The sequence below is a fragment of the Bactrocera tryoni genome, chromosome 5 (genome assembly GCF_016617805.1).
Source record: "Bactrocera tryoni isolate S06 chromosome 5, CSIRO_BtryS06_freeze2, whole genome shotgun sequence".
Lineage (NCBI taxonomy): Eukaryota > Metazoa > Arthropoda > Insecta > Diptera > Tephritidae > Bactrocera > Bactrocera tryoni.
Window position 1 is genome coordinate 81,456,945 of NC_052503.1, and position 15,722 is coordinate 81,472,666.

Consider the following 15,722-nt stretch of genomic DNA (forward strand, 5'->3'; position numbering starts at 1 on the left):
GTCACTTGATACTGGAATGATTTTTCCTACGTGTAGCACCTTTAAATACATACCTCCGACTCTTACTAATTTTTCTGGAACATATTCGTATATGTACATACATATGCATATATATTATGTGTTAAGCCCGTGTAGTGATTAAGAAAATCTGACCATCCACATATGCATGTGCATATCTTAGTATACATACATACATATATAAAAATTTGTATACATATATTTCCTTCATTATAAAACATGGATGTATATGGCACAATATAGTATAATATTAAAATTTACAATTGGACATATGGGCGTATGTCAAATATATATATGTATGTTTAGTATCTTGAGTGAGTGGTGTTCGTTTTAAATTTATTGTTTAAAAGAATTTAGATAATCCTTTTATAAACCGATAACTGAGATTGTAAGCAAATGGTTCGATAACGTAATACTAAATTTAAATTGAAAATATCCTATATTAAATATTTTTTCGATTATTTTCCAAAGTACGCTCGCACAGCAGATTATGTGTAGATTAGGGTGTTCGTTATTACCCAAGTTAATTTTTTGGCGATTCAGCCTTTACAATAAAAAACAGTGATCCAACGTAAATCAGCTCTTTATTTTCAATTTAAGCCGTGCGTAAATCACGTTTCGTTTCTCATGTATATAAAATTTAATTTTCAATTAATAATAATTAAAATATTAATAATATACAGTTACAGCTTTGAAAGAAAGATATTCCAATACAAAATTTTGAAAGAAAATTTTTTAAGAAAAGGTCCAAGAGGTATTTTCCATAACGTTACTCCTTTAAAAGTTATATGCAGTTAGATGTATACATCGAGGATATTGCGCATGCTTAACATACACCATGTCGTATGAGCAACCAATAATATTTTAGGTACTTGTACATATGAATGCTTTTAAAGTAATGTTTTTTTTTTTTGAAAAAAAGGTAAATCGGAATCGAAAACGGCGAAAAATTTGGAATAAAATACTACCTTTCTTTATTGTCGGTTTATTTGCTTTGGAGATAAAAAATGTAATGCAAAAGATCAAAAGCCGATATCCAATAAATGGATCACTTAGGCACGGTTTAAACTGAAAATATATATCTTGTTAACGTTGGAAAATTTTTTAGAGCAAAAACTGAAATTTCAGGTATCATCTGGGAATATACGCCATTCCTTAATGTATATGTACCTATAGTATATAAGTGTTAGTTTTATTAACAATACCTGCTTTCCCGATAATCATAATATAATACTTCGGCGTATAGAGGTAAAGGTAAAGATTTCGCAAAGTGTCAATGGTCAATGGTTATGGGCACAGAAAAAAGTTTTAAGCAACTTGACCTACCTTAATCTTAGGACACTGTAAAGACCAATCACACTCGGCAAACAGATCTTTATTGATATGCATTCAGAATGATCCTTATTAGTATAGATGCCGTTACCTGACCTGAGTGGTAGATTTTTTCAGCATCTCGCTAGTTGTACGACTATCTTTTAATGAATACTTACACCCACTTGCAGAAAAACAGCTTAGCCTCCATGTTGAAACGTATGGTAACTGACTAAGGCAGATCGATTGCGGCAGATTTAAGTGTAAAAATATATGTAAAACTATGCCGTTGTTTTTACATCGAAATATCCAGAAATAAATGCTATATTTGTAATAGACGAAAGTAACACCCAAAGATCTCCGCAAGTGGTTACCGTTCGTAGTTGACAAGAATCCCGAATTGTTGTTATGTCGATCATGGTTCGATTAACTCGTCATTTAGTGCAAATGATAATCTTTTAACAGACCTAGAACTACTTAAACAAAATTCACGTATTGATCACCAGATGTTCTTATTTATTAATTAATATGAAAGAGTAAAGTATACAAAAAATATAATTTGATTTAACTGTTATTTTCTATATAGTATATATATATGTGCATATTTTATACTAATCACTTTCTAACACAAGATGTGTAAGTAATTGGTGTAGAAATACAGGCGGTCAAATTTTCATCGAAAAAGTAGTTGCCACAGCTCTTCTCTTCCTCTGTTTTGCCATTTTGACATCGTAGGTATTGCCGACAACCTGTTTCGCTGCCACTCACAAACGTTAGTGAACGACCTTCGCAACGATCTGCACCAGTAGGACATTTTACATTCAATGGGTTTGCACAAGAACTTGTAGTGGTGTCGAAAAAGGTATCATTTTTGCATTGGCCCCAAACAGGTGCAGGATCTGGTACAGAACCTTTGTCAGCACAATAGAAGTAACCACGACATGTGGCATCATCGGTTACGAATTTGTTCTTCAAGGGCGTCTTAACAGTTCCACAAACGTTATCGGGGAATGGAATTTTCGGACAATTTACTTTCCACTTTTCATAGCAAGCGCCAGCAGTTGAATTATAATATTGACCAGTTGCGCAATTTTTAAGAGTAAGAACTCTCTTAGTACATTGATAATATTTACGGCAATCAGTTTCATGAGATACTTTGGTATCGGTCTTAACAACTGAACATATATCAAATGAACTTAGCGTACAGCTGGATTTTGATTTATAGACACAAGACTGAGCCTGGATATCAAAATGCAAATCATTTGGACATATTCCGTGGATCGGCGTAGTCTCATCCTGGCAAAAGTAATAGCCTTTACATGTTGTTTTATCACTTATAAATCGGCCCACATGTTCTAAGCAAGAAAGCTGACAGTGACGGTCATCAGACAATGTTTTCGTGCACTTCATAGTGGAATTATCGAAGTACGGAGTAGATGTAGCGCAGCGCGTGTATTCCGACACCGAATTATTACAGGTGATGTAATGGTTGCATGATGATGGGTCGGCAACTTCTGTTTTATCTGGAAAAAGTCGGCAAATATCATCGGTATCGGGCAATATAGTGCTGCTGGTGAGGCCAACCAAAAAGAACATCAACAGCTGCGCTGCCACTGGAGCTAAAATATTGGAATATTATCTAAATATATGAGTAAATCCATTTATTTTGAAATATGTGTGTATGTATTATGTATAAAAGCTCGTGAAAAATGAAGTTTAATGTATATGTGCATTTATTTTTCTTATGTCCAACCTTTCATTGTGCGTCCAAATATTAACTTGTTCAAGTCAATTAGCTTTCAAAGAACTTAGGCACTTGCTTTGCTTGTAATCATTGGCGTTTTGCTGATGTTTCTATTTGACACTTCTATTTATTATTTTTCGCAAACCACATTACTCAATGAAGTTCCCAACAAGAGCAATAATGCTTATATTTGATTAAATATACATATGTGCATATAAAAGTATGGCTAACCAGTAGGAAATCGTAATTACATTATGAACTTTGAAAGGTTAGCTTTGCAAAATATAAATATTTTCATTCGTAGGATTAAAGATGATTTCTAACACGAGCTCCAGTTATGCTCTTGACATGAAAATGACTGAAGGAAATGATAAATTTAGAAAAGAACGATTTCAAATTTATTGGGAGTGACCAAGATACATATCGTCACCTAAAAAGCAAAACAACGTATCATCAAAAAAATCCAATTTGCGTTTTTATTGCTTACGATTCTCTACATCATGTTACTTATATGTAGCATAAAATTTTCATCTCCACTCTCAGATATAACCAAAATATAACAATTTTATAACCAAAATTTTCTTTGAATATGAGCCTGTAAACTTACGAAATGTGATGTTACGTTATTTTACATTTTAACGGAAATACTCGTAATGGTACATTACATTTTCATTAATAAGCAACATATTTTGCTGCAATCGTCTATACATAGTAACAGAAATGTGTTGCCCTAGCTGAGAACTTCCTGTAGGGCGAGCACCTACAAACGGTTTCAAGTTAGTTTTTTTTGCGTGCGATTTTAAATGGAGATGTATCTACATTTTTAAAGCAAAATTGTTTAGATAAGAACAACGCTCGTAAATCTATCCATAGCGGTCAATATAAATAGCAGGCAGGCATTATATCCGGCTAAAAACGTGGACTTCGGTATATGTTATTTAAGATTCGAAATATTGGTTGGAAATTGGGCGAAAAACTCACGAAGAATCAATGCAGTATGTGACGGTGCATTATCGTGGTGCAAAAATCAAGAGTTGTCAGCCTCTTTTTACGAAAATCTTCGCGCAGACGACGCATAGCACTTAAAATGTATTCCTTATTGACAGTTTGGCCGGTCGGTAGGAGTTCGGTAGGATTGAAAACTGTCAACATAACCTCGATTTTTGAAATCATGTCAAAGGATTTTTTCGTCTTCGGCACATCTGTGCACGATATTCGGCCGATTGATCGTCTGTTTCCGGGTCGTAAGCATAGATTCAAGACTCATCGCCGGTCATACTACTTTTCATGACATCCTGGTAGTCAGAAAACATTGTTTTACAGAAATTGAGTGATTTTGGAAACAATCTTGTTTTTTTGGTTTTCACAGATCCGTCCGATATTCAAACGATACCAGTAAGATCTCTGACTGTTAATCGTCGATTCTTCTTTGTTGAATAATTTCACACATCGTAAAAATCGCGAAATACAATTTATGTACTTTAGAAAGACAAGCGTATAGTAAACACTATTGATTAGTCATACTAACCTAGAAAAAATATATTTCGACGAATGGGTTTCTTACTTCTCTTGCTATTTTTGCAGAAGTATTTATGGTATATAAATAAAAGTATATAGGGTTTTAATAAGAATTGTAATCTTATTGAAATTTAAGTTGGTGAAACCAACTTATTTATGATGATTAATACTTCGAATAATTTTTGGCGTACTTACACTCATTTGTATAGGCTTTATTCAGCATATCTAAAATGTAAGAGAGTCTCGTGTTAAAAATGAATTCAACGCCTTAATAAATATTTCAAAAGTTAAAGAATCTCGGCATTTATTACTAGCATGTCTTTTATCTAATCTGAATTTCATGAAATAACAAATTTGCAAGAAATGCTTTGATTTAAATTCGGTAAGTAGCTAATAAATCAATTATAACATTCAGGTGTTTTTCAATATGCTATAAAAGCAAAAATACTTAGCTGTGTGCAGTCAGTTTACATTTGAAACTAAGTGATATTGTAAAGAATGGAAGGTACGCGTATAATAAATTAAATTTAGTTCTGCCCTGAAAACCCGATTATTTTGCTGTACTGTAAGCAGTGTTAGTGCTAAAACGATTATGTTTTATAAAAGCGCGCTTATCGATTCTTCTCTTCGTAACCTTGCGGTAAATCATTGCATCAAATGAAGCCGAACCCAACCACTGCCACCCTTAGCAAGCTCCGCATCGATTGGAATGTGGCTAACCAACGTTTACTTCATCAAGATAACAGCTATTTCTTATAAGACAATAAGAGTGTCAGTATTTTTACGGCTTCAAAGTATCTAAGGCAACACCTATATTTCAATTAATCTTGCTACATCCTTAACTACCAAACATCATACGCTCGAACAGTTTGTCTGGCCAAGCTTCATAGTAGAGATGATTCAAGATGAAAGTTATCTTAAGCCAAGACAATTTTTATTTTTATGTAATATAATCTTTACATTAAAATACCATATTATGTAATACAATTTTCTTTGTTGTGCTATTGTAGGCTTTCGGTTGGTGGCATTAGTAACTCTTCTATTTGGAATACTTGGTATAGTTCATTGTCAAGAAGTTTTGAGCTCGGAAAACGACATTTGCAGATTCTTCAAAGATGGCGTCTTGTTGCGAAAGCCAGGCTTTTGTCATATCGGCATAAAGTGTGAAAACTTTAAAAGCGTTACTGCGACCGAATGTGAAAAAAATCAGTTTTATAATCGAAATACTAACAAATGTGAAAAAACTTCTTCCGACAAATATTGCGCAACAGCATGTACTTCAAAAACTCAGGGGTATATTGCGGACACTAAGAACTGTCAAGGCTGGTATAACTGCAAAGGCTCCACCACGGTTAGCTTCGGCTCTTGTGCGGGTAATCTGGTTTTTAATGTTAATGAAGGGATGTGTGATTATCCGGAAAATTATTCTTGTAAAAAGGAATTTAGTTTTTGTGATGTTGTGCCTAATTCAATACCATTTTTGCACGAGACGAACTGTGCTGGCTACTATGAATGTGTGAAAGACAAACTAGTTGAGCAGGCGTGTGAATACGGTAACTACTTTGATGTTGAAACAGGAACTTGCATTCCAAGGAATAAAGTTAATTGTGCAAAATATCCGATTCCTGATGAAGTCTGCGGCAACAAAAAACTTGCAATTAGAAATCGCTTTGTCAGTGATGACGCTTCTTGTCGTGGATATTTTTACTGTAAAGACCTTGGTGTTGGCATCCCAGATACAGCACCGGTTTGGGGACAGTGCTCGGAAACAAGATTTTTCGATCCGATAGAAGAGGCTTGTTTGCCTCGAGCGCATGTGCGATGCGTTGACGATCGATGCGACGGTCGAAATGACGGTTATGAGATAAGTTCACAAACGGGTTGTCAACATTACCTTATTTGTAAAGGAAATCGTACTTCAGAGGAAGTTTATTGTGGGGACGATAAGTGGTTTGATGCAGAAAAAAATGAGTGCACCACCACTATTAAATCGTATCTAGCTTGCTCTTAATTCTATACTTTGTGTAACAATTATACTCAACACTAACACTATTATCAGTTTATAAAGCTTTTTCAGTTCCACAATTAATTAATTAATATGTAAATTAAAAGACAGAAAATGTTAAAATAAAACATATGGATCAATATGATTAACTCGATTTTATTGGTGGTGGTCTACTTACCACTCACACTAAAATATCCTCATTATTATCCGAGATATTCATTCGATACAAAAAGAATTCATTCTACAGAAATTATGTTAAACTGTTATTGCTCATCAAAGCACTGATTTTTTAAAAATTACCCTACCAATCTATATATTAAGGTAATTCATAAATATTTTTCTTATTATTTAAAATTTTTAAATAATTAAAAAAATAATTAATTTATCTTTGTTTACACAATATGTGAAAATATTTTTTATATTTTTTTAAATATTTTAAAACTATTATTTATTTTCTCTTTATTTACCCACAATTAGAAATTTTTAAATTAAGGTTCATTTATTTTGAAGGAGGCTGTGCAAGCTGATAATGCATTTCTATTCATCAATAATGAAATGCATACAAATTCTCTGGTACTCTGCTAAGAAACGCTGTATATACAGAGAACTTAAAACATAATAGGCTCTTGCTCTTGCAAAACCCTTGCTCGGTGCAAGAATTGTATATATTTCTTCTTGGTGCACCGGCACAACAACAAATACACGCAGAAAATTATTTGCAATGGCTGTAAAATATGTCAGACCAAAACCTATGTTTATTTGCATGCAATGTCACGTAAAAATATAATTGCAACCCTGTTTTAGCTGTAATTTTACATAAAGACATATTACGTCGTTAAATTGTTGAGGAAGGTAAGTTTTAAATAGATTTTATTATTTCTATTTAAAATATAAAGATTTGTTACAGTTTTTTTTGTTAAAAATGTATGCAGAAGGTGCGCCAATTCACAATATCCATGCTTAATAGTCATTCACATAAAATTGACCGAATTAGCCATTCATACATCACTAGATTCTGCAATGGGTGCTCTCGTGCCCTTGTATATTTCGGTATAGTATAGATACACATATGTATGTATTTCTAAATTTTTACGCTTGACTGTGCACAAAAGATATTCTGTTAAAAATTACTACGGCATCTGTTGGAAGCTAGAAGAATCTTGATTGATACAGAGGCAACTAATTTCTTTAAAATTTATACATGCATTGGGAAAGCTTATATATGCACATATACATAGGTGTGTATATATATTCAAGATAAAAACGAAGCTTTAATTTAAAATGCAATAACTTGCCATATGCCATTTCTGCATAAATATACCATAAAATAATTATTTTAATATTTTATTAGCACTTACCGCATTTTATTTAACTTCGTTTCATATCTGCAATCTGCAATAAATTGATACAATTCCGTACTCTATACTCTTTCCCATACTTCTAACACCTTTTTTACATTAACATAACATAATCAACATTAACATAACACTTTATGCACAACCACTGGTAGAGCTCTGCTTGCGCTGACGCTCAGCACTCAGCTTTTGCACTCACTAGTTTTCATTTTTACTACACAAATAACAACTCCCGATTACTTTTTTTTTATTTTAAAACGGTGAAATTGACCAACTTCAACTTAATTCTACTAAAAACTTTTTAAATGCAACTTTATTTCCAAAGCTAATTTCACTTTTCACCGAGCTGCTGCATATGCCACTTACACGAACGCGTTATAAGAAAACGAATGTTCGAAATGGCGGCGGAAGTTATGAACGGCCAATCACATTCAAGCTTCTAAATTGACGCTCAGCTTCTGCACTAATTTTCACTTTCACTTTTACTACACAAATAACAACGCCCGATTACTTTTTTTACTTTAAAACGATTAAATTGACGAACTTCGACTTAATTCTACCAAAAACTTCTTAATTGCAGCTTTAATTCCTAAACAAATTACACTTTTTACCGAGCTGCTGCATATGCCACTTTCACGAACGCGTCATAAGAAAACGAATGTTCGAAATGGCGGCGGAAATTAAGAACGTTGCCATGTGAATGTTTTTTAGCGAATTTGTAATACTCTTCTAGGTAGCGGATATCATGAATGTGACCAACAGATGGCGCACATATTACTCTTTGAAATTATATAATGCACAAATGGTATTATATTTGTTTATTAAGAGCTAAAACATTCAAAGTTGGATAATATTTCGCAGACAAAAATGTTTTTTTTTAATTATCTAATAACTATTTTGTGGTTTGCGGTGATCCATCTTCATTCAGACGACCAACAAGGGTGGTTTTTTTAGAGTGTAGTGTCATCTGCTGACAAGAGTCTGACTATTGAAGAGTATCTAGCCAATATACAGGAAAAATCAGAAGTGATATTGATATTGCTATTAGTTTAATGAAATCTAAATAACAAGCCAATCGTACGAAAACCATTTGAAATTATATTTATTTTTCATATCGATGTTTTTAGAAGTACTTTGAAAACCTATGACACCCTGTGCTAGTTACTGAAGCGGTTTAGTGTCTGCAGAGCTTTTTAAAAGCTCGAATATCATTGGTCGTTCTTAATTTCCGCCGCCATTTTAAACATACATTTCCTAGATTCTGGCTTGCGTCGGTGGAATTTGCAGCAGCTCGGTGAAAAGTGCAATATTTTAGGTATAAAAGTTGCAATTTATAGTGTTTTTAGTGAAATTAAGAAGTAGTTCGGGATTTTAATCGTTTAACAGTAAAAAATGTGATCGGGCGTTATTAGTTGTGTATTAAATGTGTTTATAGTGATTTGTGGCAGTAGGCGCCAGCGGCGGATTGCCAGAAGGTGTAGATAAAAAGTATTTCAGATGTAAGTAGGGACACCTACATACATATATGGGAAGCAGAGTGCGTTTTAGAGCATTAAGTGAGGTAAGTCCTGTTGAAAAATACTATAATTGATAAAATGATATTAAAATACGGCGTAGGCCCTGCTCTGCGCAATTGTGTTTACCTGTGTGTGAATGTGTATACATTTACATAGTTATGCATATAACTACTACGTGCGCTTGCAAAAGTTTAATTGTTGCGCAGCCACTTTATTTCTGTTGCTCTCCATTCTTCATTAACATTATACATATCTGTACATACATATGTATCTTTGAGGAATCAAAAGAGCTTTATAAATTTTATTTTTTACTTTTTTGCATATAAAATGATTTACAATAGTATTTGACACACCGATCTCCTTTCTGTTTGTCAAGCTGAAATGTTGGAGTAGCCTCTGCAGCGGATAAGTCCGCTTTAAACTACTGTGAAGTCCACACTTTAAATACATAGGTACTCGAAAATTATTGCAAGCGAAATTAAGCCTTAAAATCAATTGTTTAAAGCAGCATCATTTGAAAATCAAAGGTTCTTGCAGAGAACGTAAATTAATTAATTAATTATGAAAGACAATTACGAGATAAACGTTCTCTGGTGTACTTGCATATATGTATATATACTACATATGTACATATGTATAAAATTAACAAAAAGTTCAGTGGCCACTGCATCGCTGTAAGCTGACGTCGGTATTCTCAAGAGCGAATATCATCTGTTGCCACCTCCAATTTCCGCCGCCATTATGTCTAGTTCCTTTTAGCCAAGCGTTCGCGTAGATAGAAATTGCATTAGCAGAGACGCAGCATATTATCTCATAATTGTAGCTGAGACAGAGAACATTAAACATAAAGAAGCCAGAGAATATAAAACATAAGTTTTATAAAAACATAAAACATATGTTTTATATTCTCTGGCTTAGCATCGTCCATTAACACCTCTGACTACTTGCTTACAGGACAAAACAGTAGTGACCATGATATTAGGAAACCAAAAAAAAAGTAATAAAGGGCTAACTTCGGGGGCAACTTTTGCAACACGCAGTAATCAAAGACAGGGAAATAGCTTAAGGTGTAAAATGTCAACCAGAGGATCGGAATCAAACCAATTTTATATACACATATAGTATACATTCAAACGAAAATCATTATACTTAACATATGGGAGTTGAGGTAGTATCGACCCGATTTTATCCATTAACTATTATCATGCCATATACTAAAGAAAATATTCCCTAGGTTTCGCACCGGTTCGATTCGCTTACTTAAGATAAACTTTTTCTGTGATTATAAAAATAAAAAAACTATTACTTTGAAAAGCATACAATCATAAATATTTATAAACTAATGAAATAAATACACAGGGTACTTATGAACATATGTATATAAATATTTTAAAAATAAAAGTTGAAACCCTTTTGAAGTACATGGGTTATACATACATATATGTATATATTTTTTTGCATCAAGCTACGTAACAAGCGTTATTCGATGCCGCGCTGTCTGTTCCGGTGCCTTGTATGCAAGCCTCAGCAGTCTCGTCAAAGTAGTAACCGACAGCGCAAGTGTTAACTGATTTTTTAACGCCATTTTCGCATACCAAATATTTGCGACATGTTGTGTCGACAGCGTTGACAAACTCGCTATTAGAAAATTGGCATCGATCGCAATCGCCTGTTTTAGCATTGCTACGTAGTACACATGTTTTCGTTGTAATGTCGTAGTAATAATTAGTACTGCACGAATAACTCTTCCACACACTGTTTTCACATTTTAAATAGTCGCTGCATATACTAGTAGCTTTTATATTGCCTTCTGTGGTGCAGGTGCCGAAAGATTCTACATCAGGTTGAATGGTGATTCCAGTAACTTGGGCACATTCATAATCGGCTTCAAGCACACATGAACCTGTTTTCACGTCGTATGCCTTGGAGTAGTGTAAGAAAAAGGCTTATTTCTAATTTGAATGACATAAATGTGAGCAAGCACTACTTACCAATCCATCTTTACAAAAGCCTGTGACCAGTTTATTATTTCTACACACTTGCCATTTTCCACATTGTTTTGTGCTCCCAAAGTATTTGTTGTTCTTCATAATTTGACAAATAGTTGTAAAGTTGGAAGTAAGAGCCGTGGCAACAGTGGAGCATGAGCCAAATTTGCATGCGCCGTCGCTGAAAATTAAATTGCTAGCGCAACTTCCACTTCCGGCCTCTTTGCCGTTTTCGCAGTAAATCCAGCCATTGCATGTACCAGATTTTTGTACAAAAGTTCCATCCGCTCCAGTGCAAGGATTACTCAGGTTAAGAGTACATTGAAATTCACTTTCAGCGAGGCAGTCTTGCACATCTTTGCTGAAACTACTGCCGCTGGGACAATCGTAAGGCGTAGCTACGCCATTGTTACATGTGTAGTAGCGCTGACAAGAGTCGATACTGCCAATCCGTAAACCATCGGTGACCACTGTACACACGCCGTTCACGTTGTATTCGGCGGATATAGAATTGGCCAATGCCAAAATGAGCCAACTAACTACAAATTGCTTTTCTATAAAGAGAGGTAATTGTTAAAGTAATTATTAATTGTTTTAATCAAGTATGGTCTTACAAATGGTATACACATATTTATGTGGATAAATCCTTTAAAGGCTTGTACACTTAAAAACACATACACTTATTGCTTTCTATTAAATTTATCTTTCTAATATACATATGTAAGTATGTCCTCATTATAAATTATTGCTTACCTAACATTTTTCGTATTCAATCGTTGGGGGTGTGAAAATTTTCAAGTATTTTAGTACACTGACTGGTAATGAAACATGCTGACCGTTTTTATAGTACGGATAGCGGCGATTCAATATTTAGCCTTCTGGCTCTAGATTAGATCAAATAAGGGAGTGAAAATTTTTAATTAATTTATTTTTTCTTTTCGGTTATTGAAGAAGCGACTGAAGTGATAAGGCATTAAAGTTCTCACACTAAGCAATTATTACGAGTTTTGCCTGCTTTCTGTTTATCTTCGATGCAGTGGTTACGAAATTGAAGTGCTTTAAAAAGCAAGTGATTCACATATTTTTAATTAAAAGAAATATTCACCATTAAATTAATTAATAATGTCATTAGCGATGGACTTGTTCCCAATATAAAATGTAGCAGTTTTAGCTTGTGGTTAGCTGCTCAGCTTATTCTCCCTATAAAAGAATAAAAAATAACAAAATTTCTTAATGATTGTATTAAGCAAATATTTCAAATTTAAATCCATAGTACTGTACTTTGTGTAAATTTTGAAATATTTGAATCGCATTGTCCAGAAATGTGACAGCACCAAGTCAACTATTGGTTACCAAAGATTACTGTAAGAGTTTCGACGAGTTCTTAAAACCGAGTTGAGAAAACTACCGCAAACTTTATCCAATATATCGCCTCCGCTACTTATAGTGAGATCAATGATTAAATTCCTGAAACAGCCATTTAAAATTTTTGTTACAGCTTCGAGTTGGTGACCAATATCCGAAACTACAACCGCTGTTTTAGGTAGTCCAACAATTTAAATACGATGCTGGTACCAGAAAGCATAAATGAAAGTTTCAATAATATGTATTAACAAAATAATTAACTATTTTAATCCAAATGGGCACATGAATTAAACATCCGTTATTAAGCATATTTCTGAATTTTATTAGAAGTTCTGAATAATATTACAAATAATTACAATGTGTAGTTTAATTTATCAAGATACTTGTATCGATTGTATTTTTCCATTTAATTTATGTTGGAGGTTTTAAGATCGAAGGCTCTTCCGGACTAACAGTAGCATTTCTCAATATAAGGCAGTTGTGAGGTTTATTTTGCTACAGTGGTAGCGGTGTCAGTTTCGGTAGCATTTGCACAGCATTTAAAATCTGGGCTTACTGATACGCAACCGCCCATCTCTTCATTGAAGTAACCGCTGTTTGGACATGGCTCTGAGTCCTTTTTGACACCATTAGAGCAGTACAAGTAATTATGACAATCGGTTCCGAATGCATTTACAAACGTGTCAGTGGTACCTAAGCAACGATCGCAATCATTATAAGCATCAATACGGTTTACACAAGTTTCAGTATCTGTATCGTAGTATAAGCTGCCAGAGCACTTCGTCAGTTGGTATTTGGTACCATCGCATAGGTAATATTGATTACATGCGACAGCCTTTTTTTTGGTTCCCTTAATTACATATGCACATAAGTATATTAATTATTTTTATCAACATAATATAAATAAATTATTTACTTACTTTGGTTGTGCATGCGCCACCACCACCATTTGCTGTCACATCTAGCTCCGGGTCGTTAGTTACCTGTATTTAATTTAAACATATTATAAAAAATGAAGTCCTCTAAGTGATAATTGTTAGATGTTTACAAATTAAATATACCTGTGAGCAATCAACGTTTGAAGCATAATCGCACATCTGTTTCGCTGTATTGTAAAGCAAATCATTTTTACAAGTTCCATTGTCGAACTTGGTGTCGCTAGTACATTTTAACCATCCTGAACAATTGAAGGCATTACCAAAGTAAACTCCTACTTGTATATACGAACACAAATTGATCGGTGTGTCTGCATCAGTATCCTCAGTACTAGTCGTCTGGCAGTTAACGTCGGAAGGATAGTTACAAGTTTGGCTTGCCGCGTCAAAATATAGACCGTTAGGGCAATTACCAACTTCTGCGCCTGTGCTTGAGCAGTAATAATAGCCTTCACAAGAATCAGGCTTAGCAACGAAAGATCCTACGGCATGTCCGCTACAGGGAGTCGAAGAAGAAGAAGAGGTACAATACGATGGAGCTACACCAACGCAACTTTGGGAATTCTTATCGAAATAGGTGCCACTGGCACAGCTTTGAGCGGTAGCGTTTCCATTGGAGCAAGAATAATACTGTGAACAGGAATCGCCACTGGCAATCAGAGCACCATTTTTTAGTAATAAGCAGATGTTGTCCATATCTACGGCGGCGTTGGTCATGGAACTGCAGAGCAGTATAATTCCCAACGCATAGTGAACGGGAGAACCAGCTTTAAAAAGAAATTTAAATTAATATTACTGTAGGCTTTCTTTGCTCCCATTTGTAAATGTCTGTGTGAAAAGTTTAAAACGTAAATACCAAATTTTATATATTTTACTTACTAAACATTTTCGGATATCCTTTTAGTTTTAGATAACTGTTTTAATTGAATTAGGTAGCACGAGTGTGTTTCTTGAACTGTGTTAAGCCAATTTGAAGCATCATGTATTTATACTCAATAATGTTGTCGATGAATTTTCAGTTTCTGATAATTTTCGACATTTCAACAAGACATGTTTGTGATATATTTAATTGATCACTTTTTATGCAAAACGGAAATATTGATAATTTTACTTCGCGGCATTAGCGTAGTCTTAGGCCCATTTGTCACTGGCTGTCAACTTCAAGAGGAGGAAAAGTTAAATCCACGACACCAATTCAAGGTGCTGGTATTCCATTAATAATTTCAAATGTTCATCAGATTCCTATCTAGCTTATGATAGAGTATTTACTACGCGCTATGATTAAATGATAATACCGCTATATGGAATTACATTGTATGTAGTTATGAACAAATTATTTATTTTTACTGAAATCTACTATAAGTCATATTGGCATAAGTGGATATGTATATATATATATGTATGTATCTACAAATGTTTTTCGGATATATTCACGCTGACGTCAGTGTAGTTTTAATAATTAAAAAAAAGAAATTATATATTATTCGCTAATTTAAGAAGTAAAATTCTACCTATACTATTTATTGCACCAATTCGTTTCTATACCAAAATTTTTTTCAAAATTAGTTTCAATAAAATTGTAGTTTAAATTTAACACAAAAAATATGTAGTTTATGTATAAGTAAGGATGAAACGAAGGACAGATAAGTGATTCTGTTTCGGTATAACGAAGAGTAAGTTTGCTCTTTTATTCAAACGAATATCAAGATAGTTGTGGGAGCAGCCATCACAATGAATATAATCACTAAACGAACTAATGTATTGATGAATAGAGGCATAGAAATTAAGACTCACTGATTTTTAGCGTTTTGTCATAGCGTTTACATGAGTTATAATCGAATTGCATGAAATGCAATTGATTTTTTGTATGCGAATACTTACGCACAATTATTTGTAGACACACATAAAGCAAAAGTGAAAACCCGAAAATACATCGTAAGCTTATAGTTAGCCTCAACAGAGGCCA

The 15,722-nt window shown here is 33.8% G+C and overlaps 3 protein-coding genes across 3 annotated transcripts; 1 reads left to right on the plus strand and 2 right to left on the minus strand.

Annotated features, from left to right (window-relative positions):
* Nucleotides 1–1,932: 1,932 nt before the first annotated feature.
* On the minus strand, nucleotides 1,933–14,642 carry LOC120778429. Its single transcript, XM_040110210.1, has 7 exons — nucleotides 14,636–14,642; nucleotides 13,883–14,523; nucleotides 13,742–13,804; nucleotides 13,321–13,671; nucleotides 11,460–12,005; nucleotides 10,943–11,390; nucleotides 1,933–2,948 (listed from the first exon to the last, which is right to left on the minus strand). Exons 1-7 carry the CDS (start codon nucleotides 14,640–14,642, stop codon nucleotides 1,945–1,947), a joined length of 3,060 nt encoding a protein of 1,019 aa, XP_039966144.1. The 3' UTR covers nucleotides 1,933–1,944.
* LOC120776426 (peritrophin-44-like) lies at nucleotides 5,451–6,675 on the plus strand. Its single transcript, XM_040107078.1, has 2 exons — nucleotides 5,451–5,535; nucleotides 5,602–6,675. Exons 1-2 carry the CDS (start codon nucleotides 5,487–5,489, stop codon nucleotides 6,600–6,602), a joined length of 1,050 nt encoding a protein of 349 aa, XP_039963012.1. The 5' UTR covers nucleotides 5,451–5,486; the 3' UTR covers nucleotides 6,603–6,675.
* On the minus strand, nucleotides 10,924–12,253 carry LOC120776427 (peritrophin-48). The gene is made up of 3 exons (XM_040107079.1): nucleotides 12,210–12,253; nucleotides 11,460–12,010; nucleotides 10,924–11,390 (listed from the first exon to the last, which is right to left on the minus strand). Exons 1-3 carry the CDS (start codon nucleotides 12,214–12,216, stop codon nucleotides 10,929–10,931), a joined length of 1,020 nt encoding a protein of 339 aa, XP_039963013.1. The 5' UTR covers nucleotides 12,217–12,253; the 3' UTR covers nucleotides 10,924–10,928.
* Nucleotides 14,643–15,722: the final 1,080 nt, after the last annotated feature.

Excerpts from the sequence above, each read along its gene's own strand:
- LOC120776426 (XM_040107078.1), top strand. The coding sequence starts at position 5,487 with ATGATTCAAGATGAAAGTTATCTTAAGCCAAGACAATTTTTATTTTTA. Across the intron at positions 5,536-5,601 it reads AAGACAATTTTTATTTTTAT|GCTTTCGGTTGGTGGCATTA; the intron begins GTAATATAATCT and ends GTGCTATTGTAG.
- LOC120776427 (XM_040107079.1), bottom strand. Across the intron at positions 11,391-11,459 it reads GCTTTTGTAAAGATGGATTG|GCATACGACGTGAAAACAGG; the intron begins GTAAGTAGTGCT and ends CACTACTCCAAG.
- LOC120778429 (XM_040110210.1), bottom strand. Across the intron at positions 13,672-13,741 it reads GTGGCGCATGCACAACCAAA|GGAACCAAAAAAAAGGCTGT; the intron begins GTAAGTAAATAA and ends TATGTAATTAAG. Across the intron at positions 11,391-11,459 it reads GCTTTTGTAAAGATGGATTG|GCATACGACGTGAAAACAGG; the intron begins GTAAGTAGTGCT and ends CACTACTCCAAG.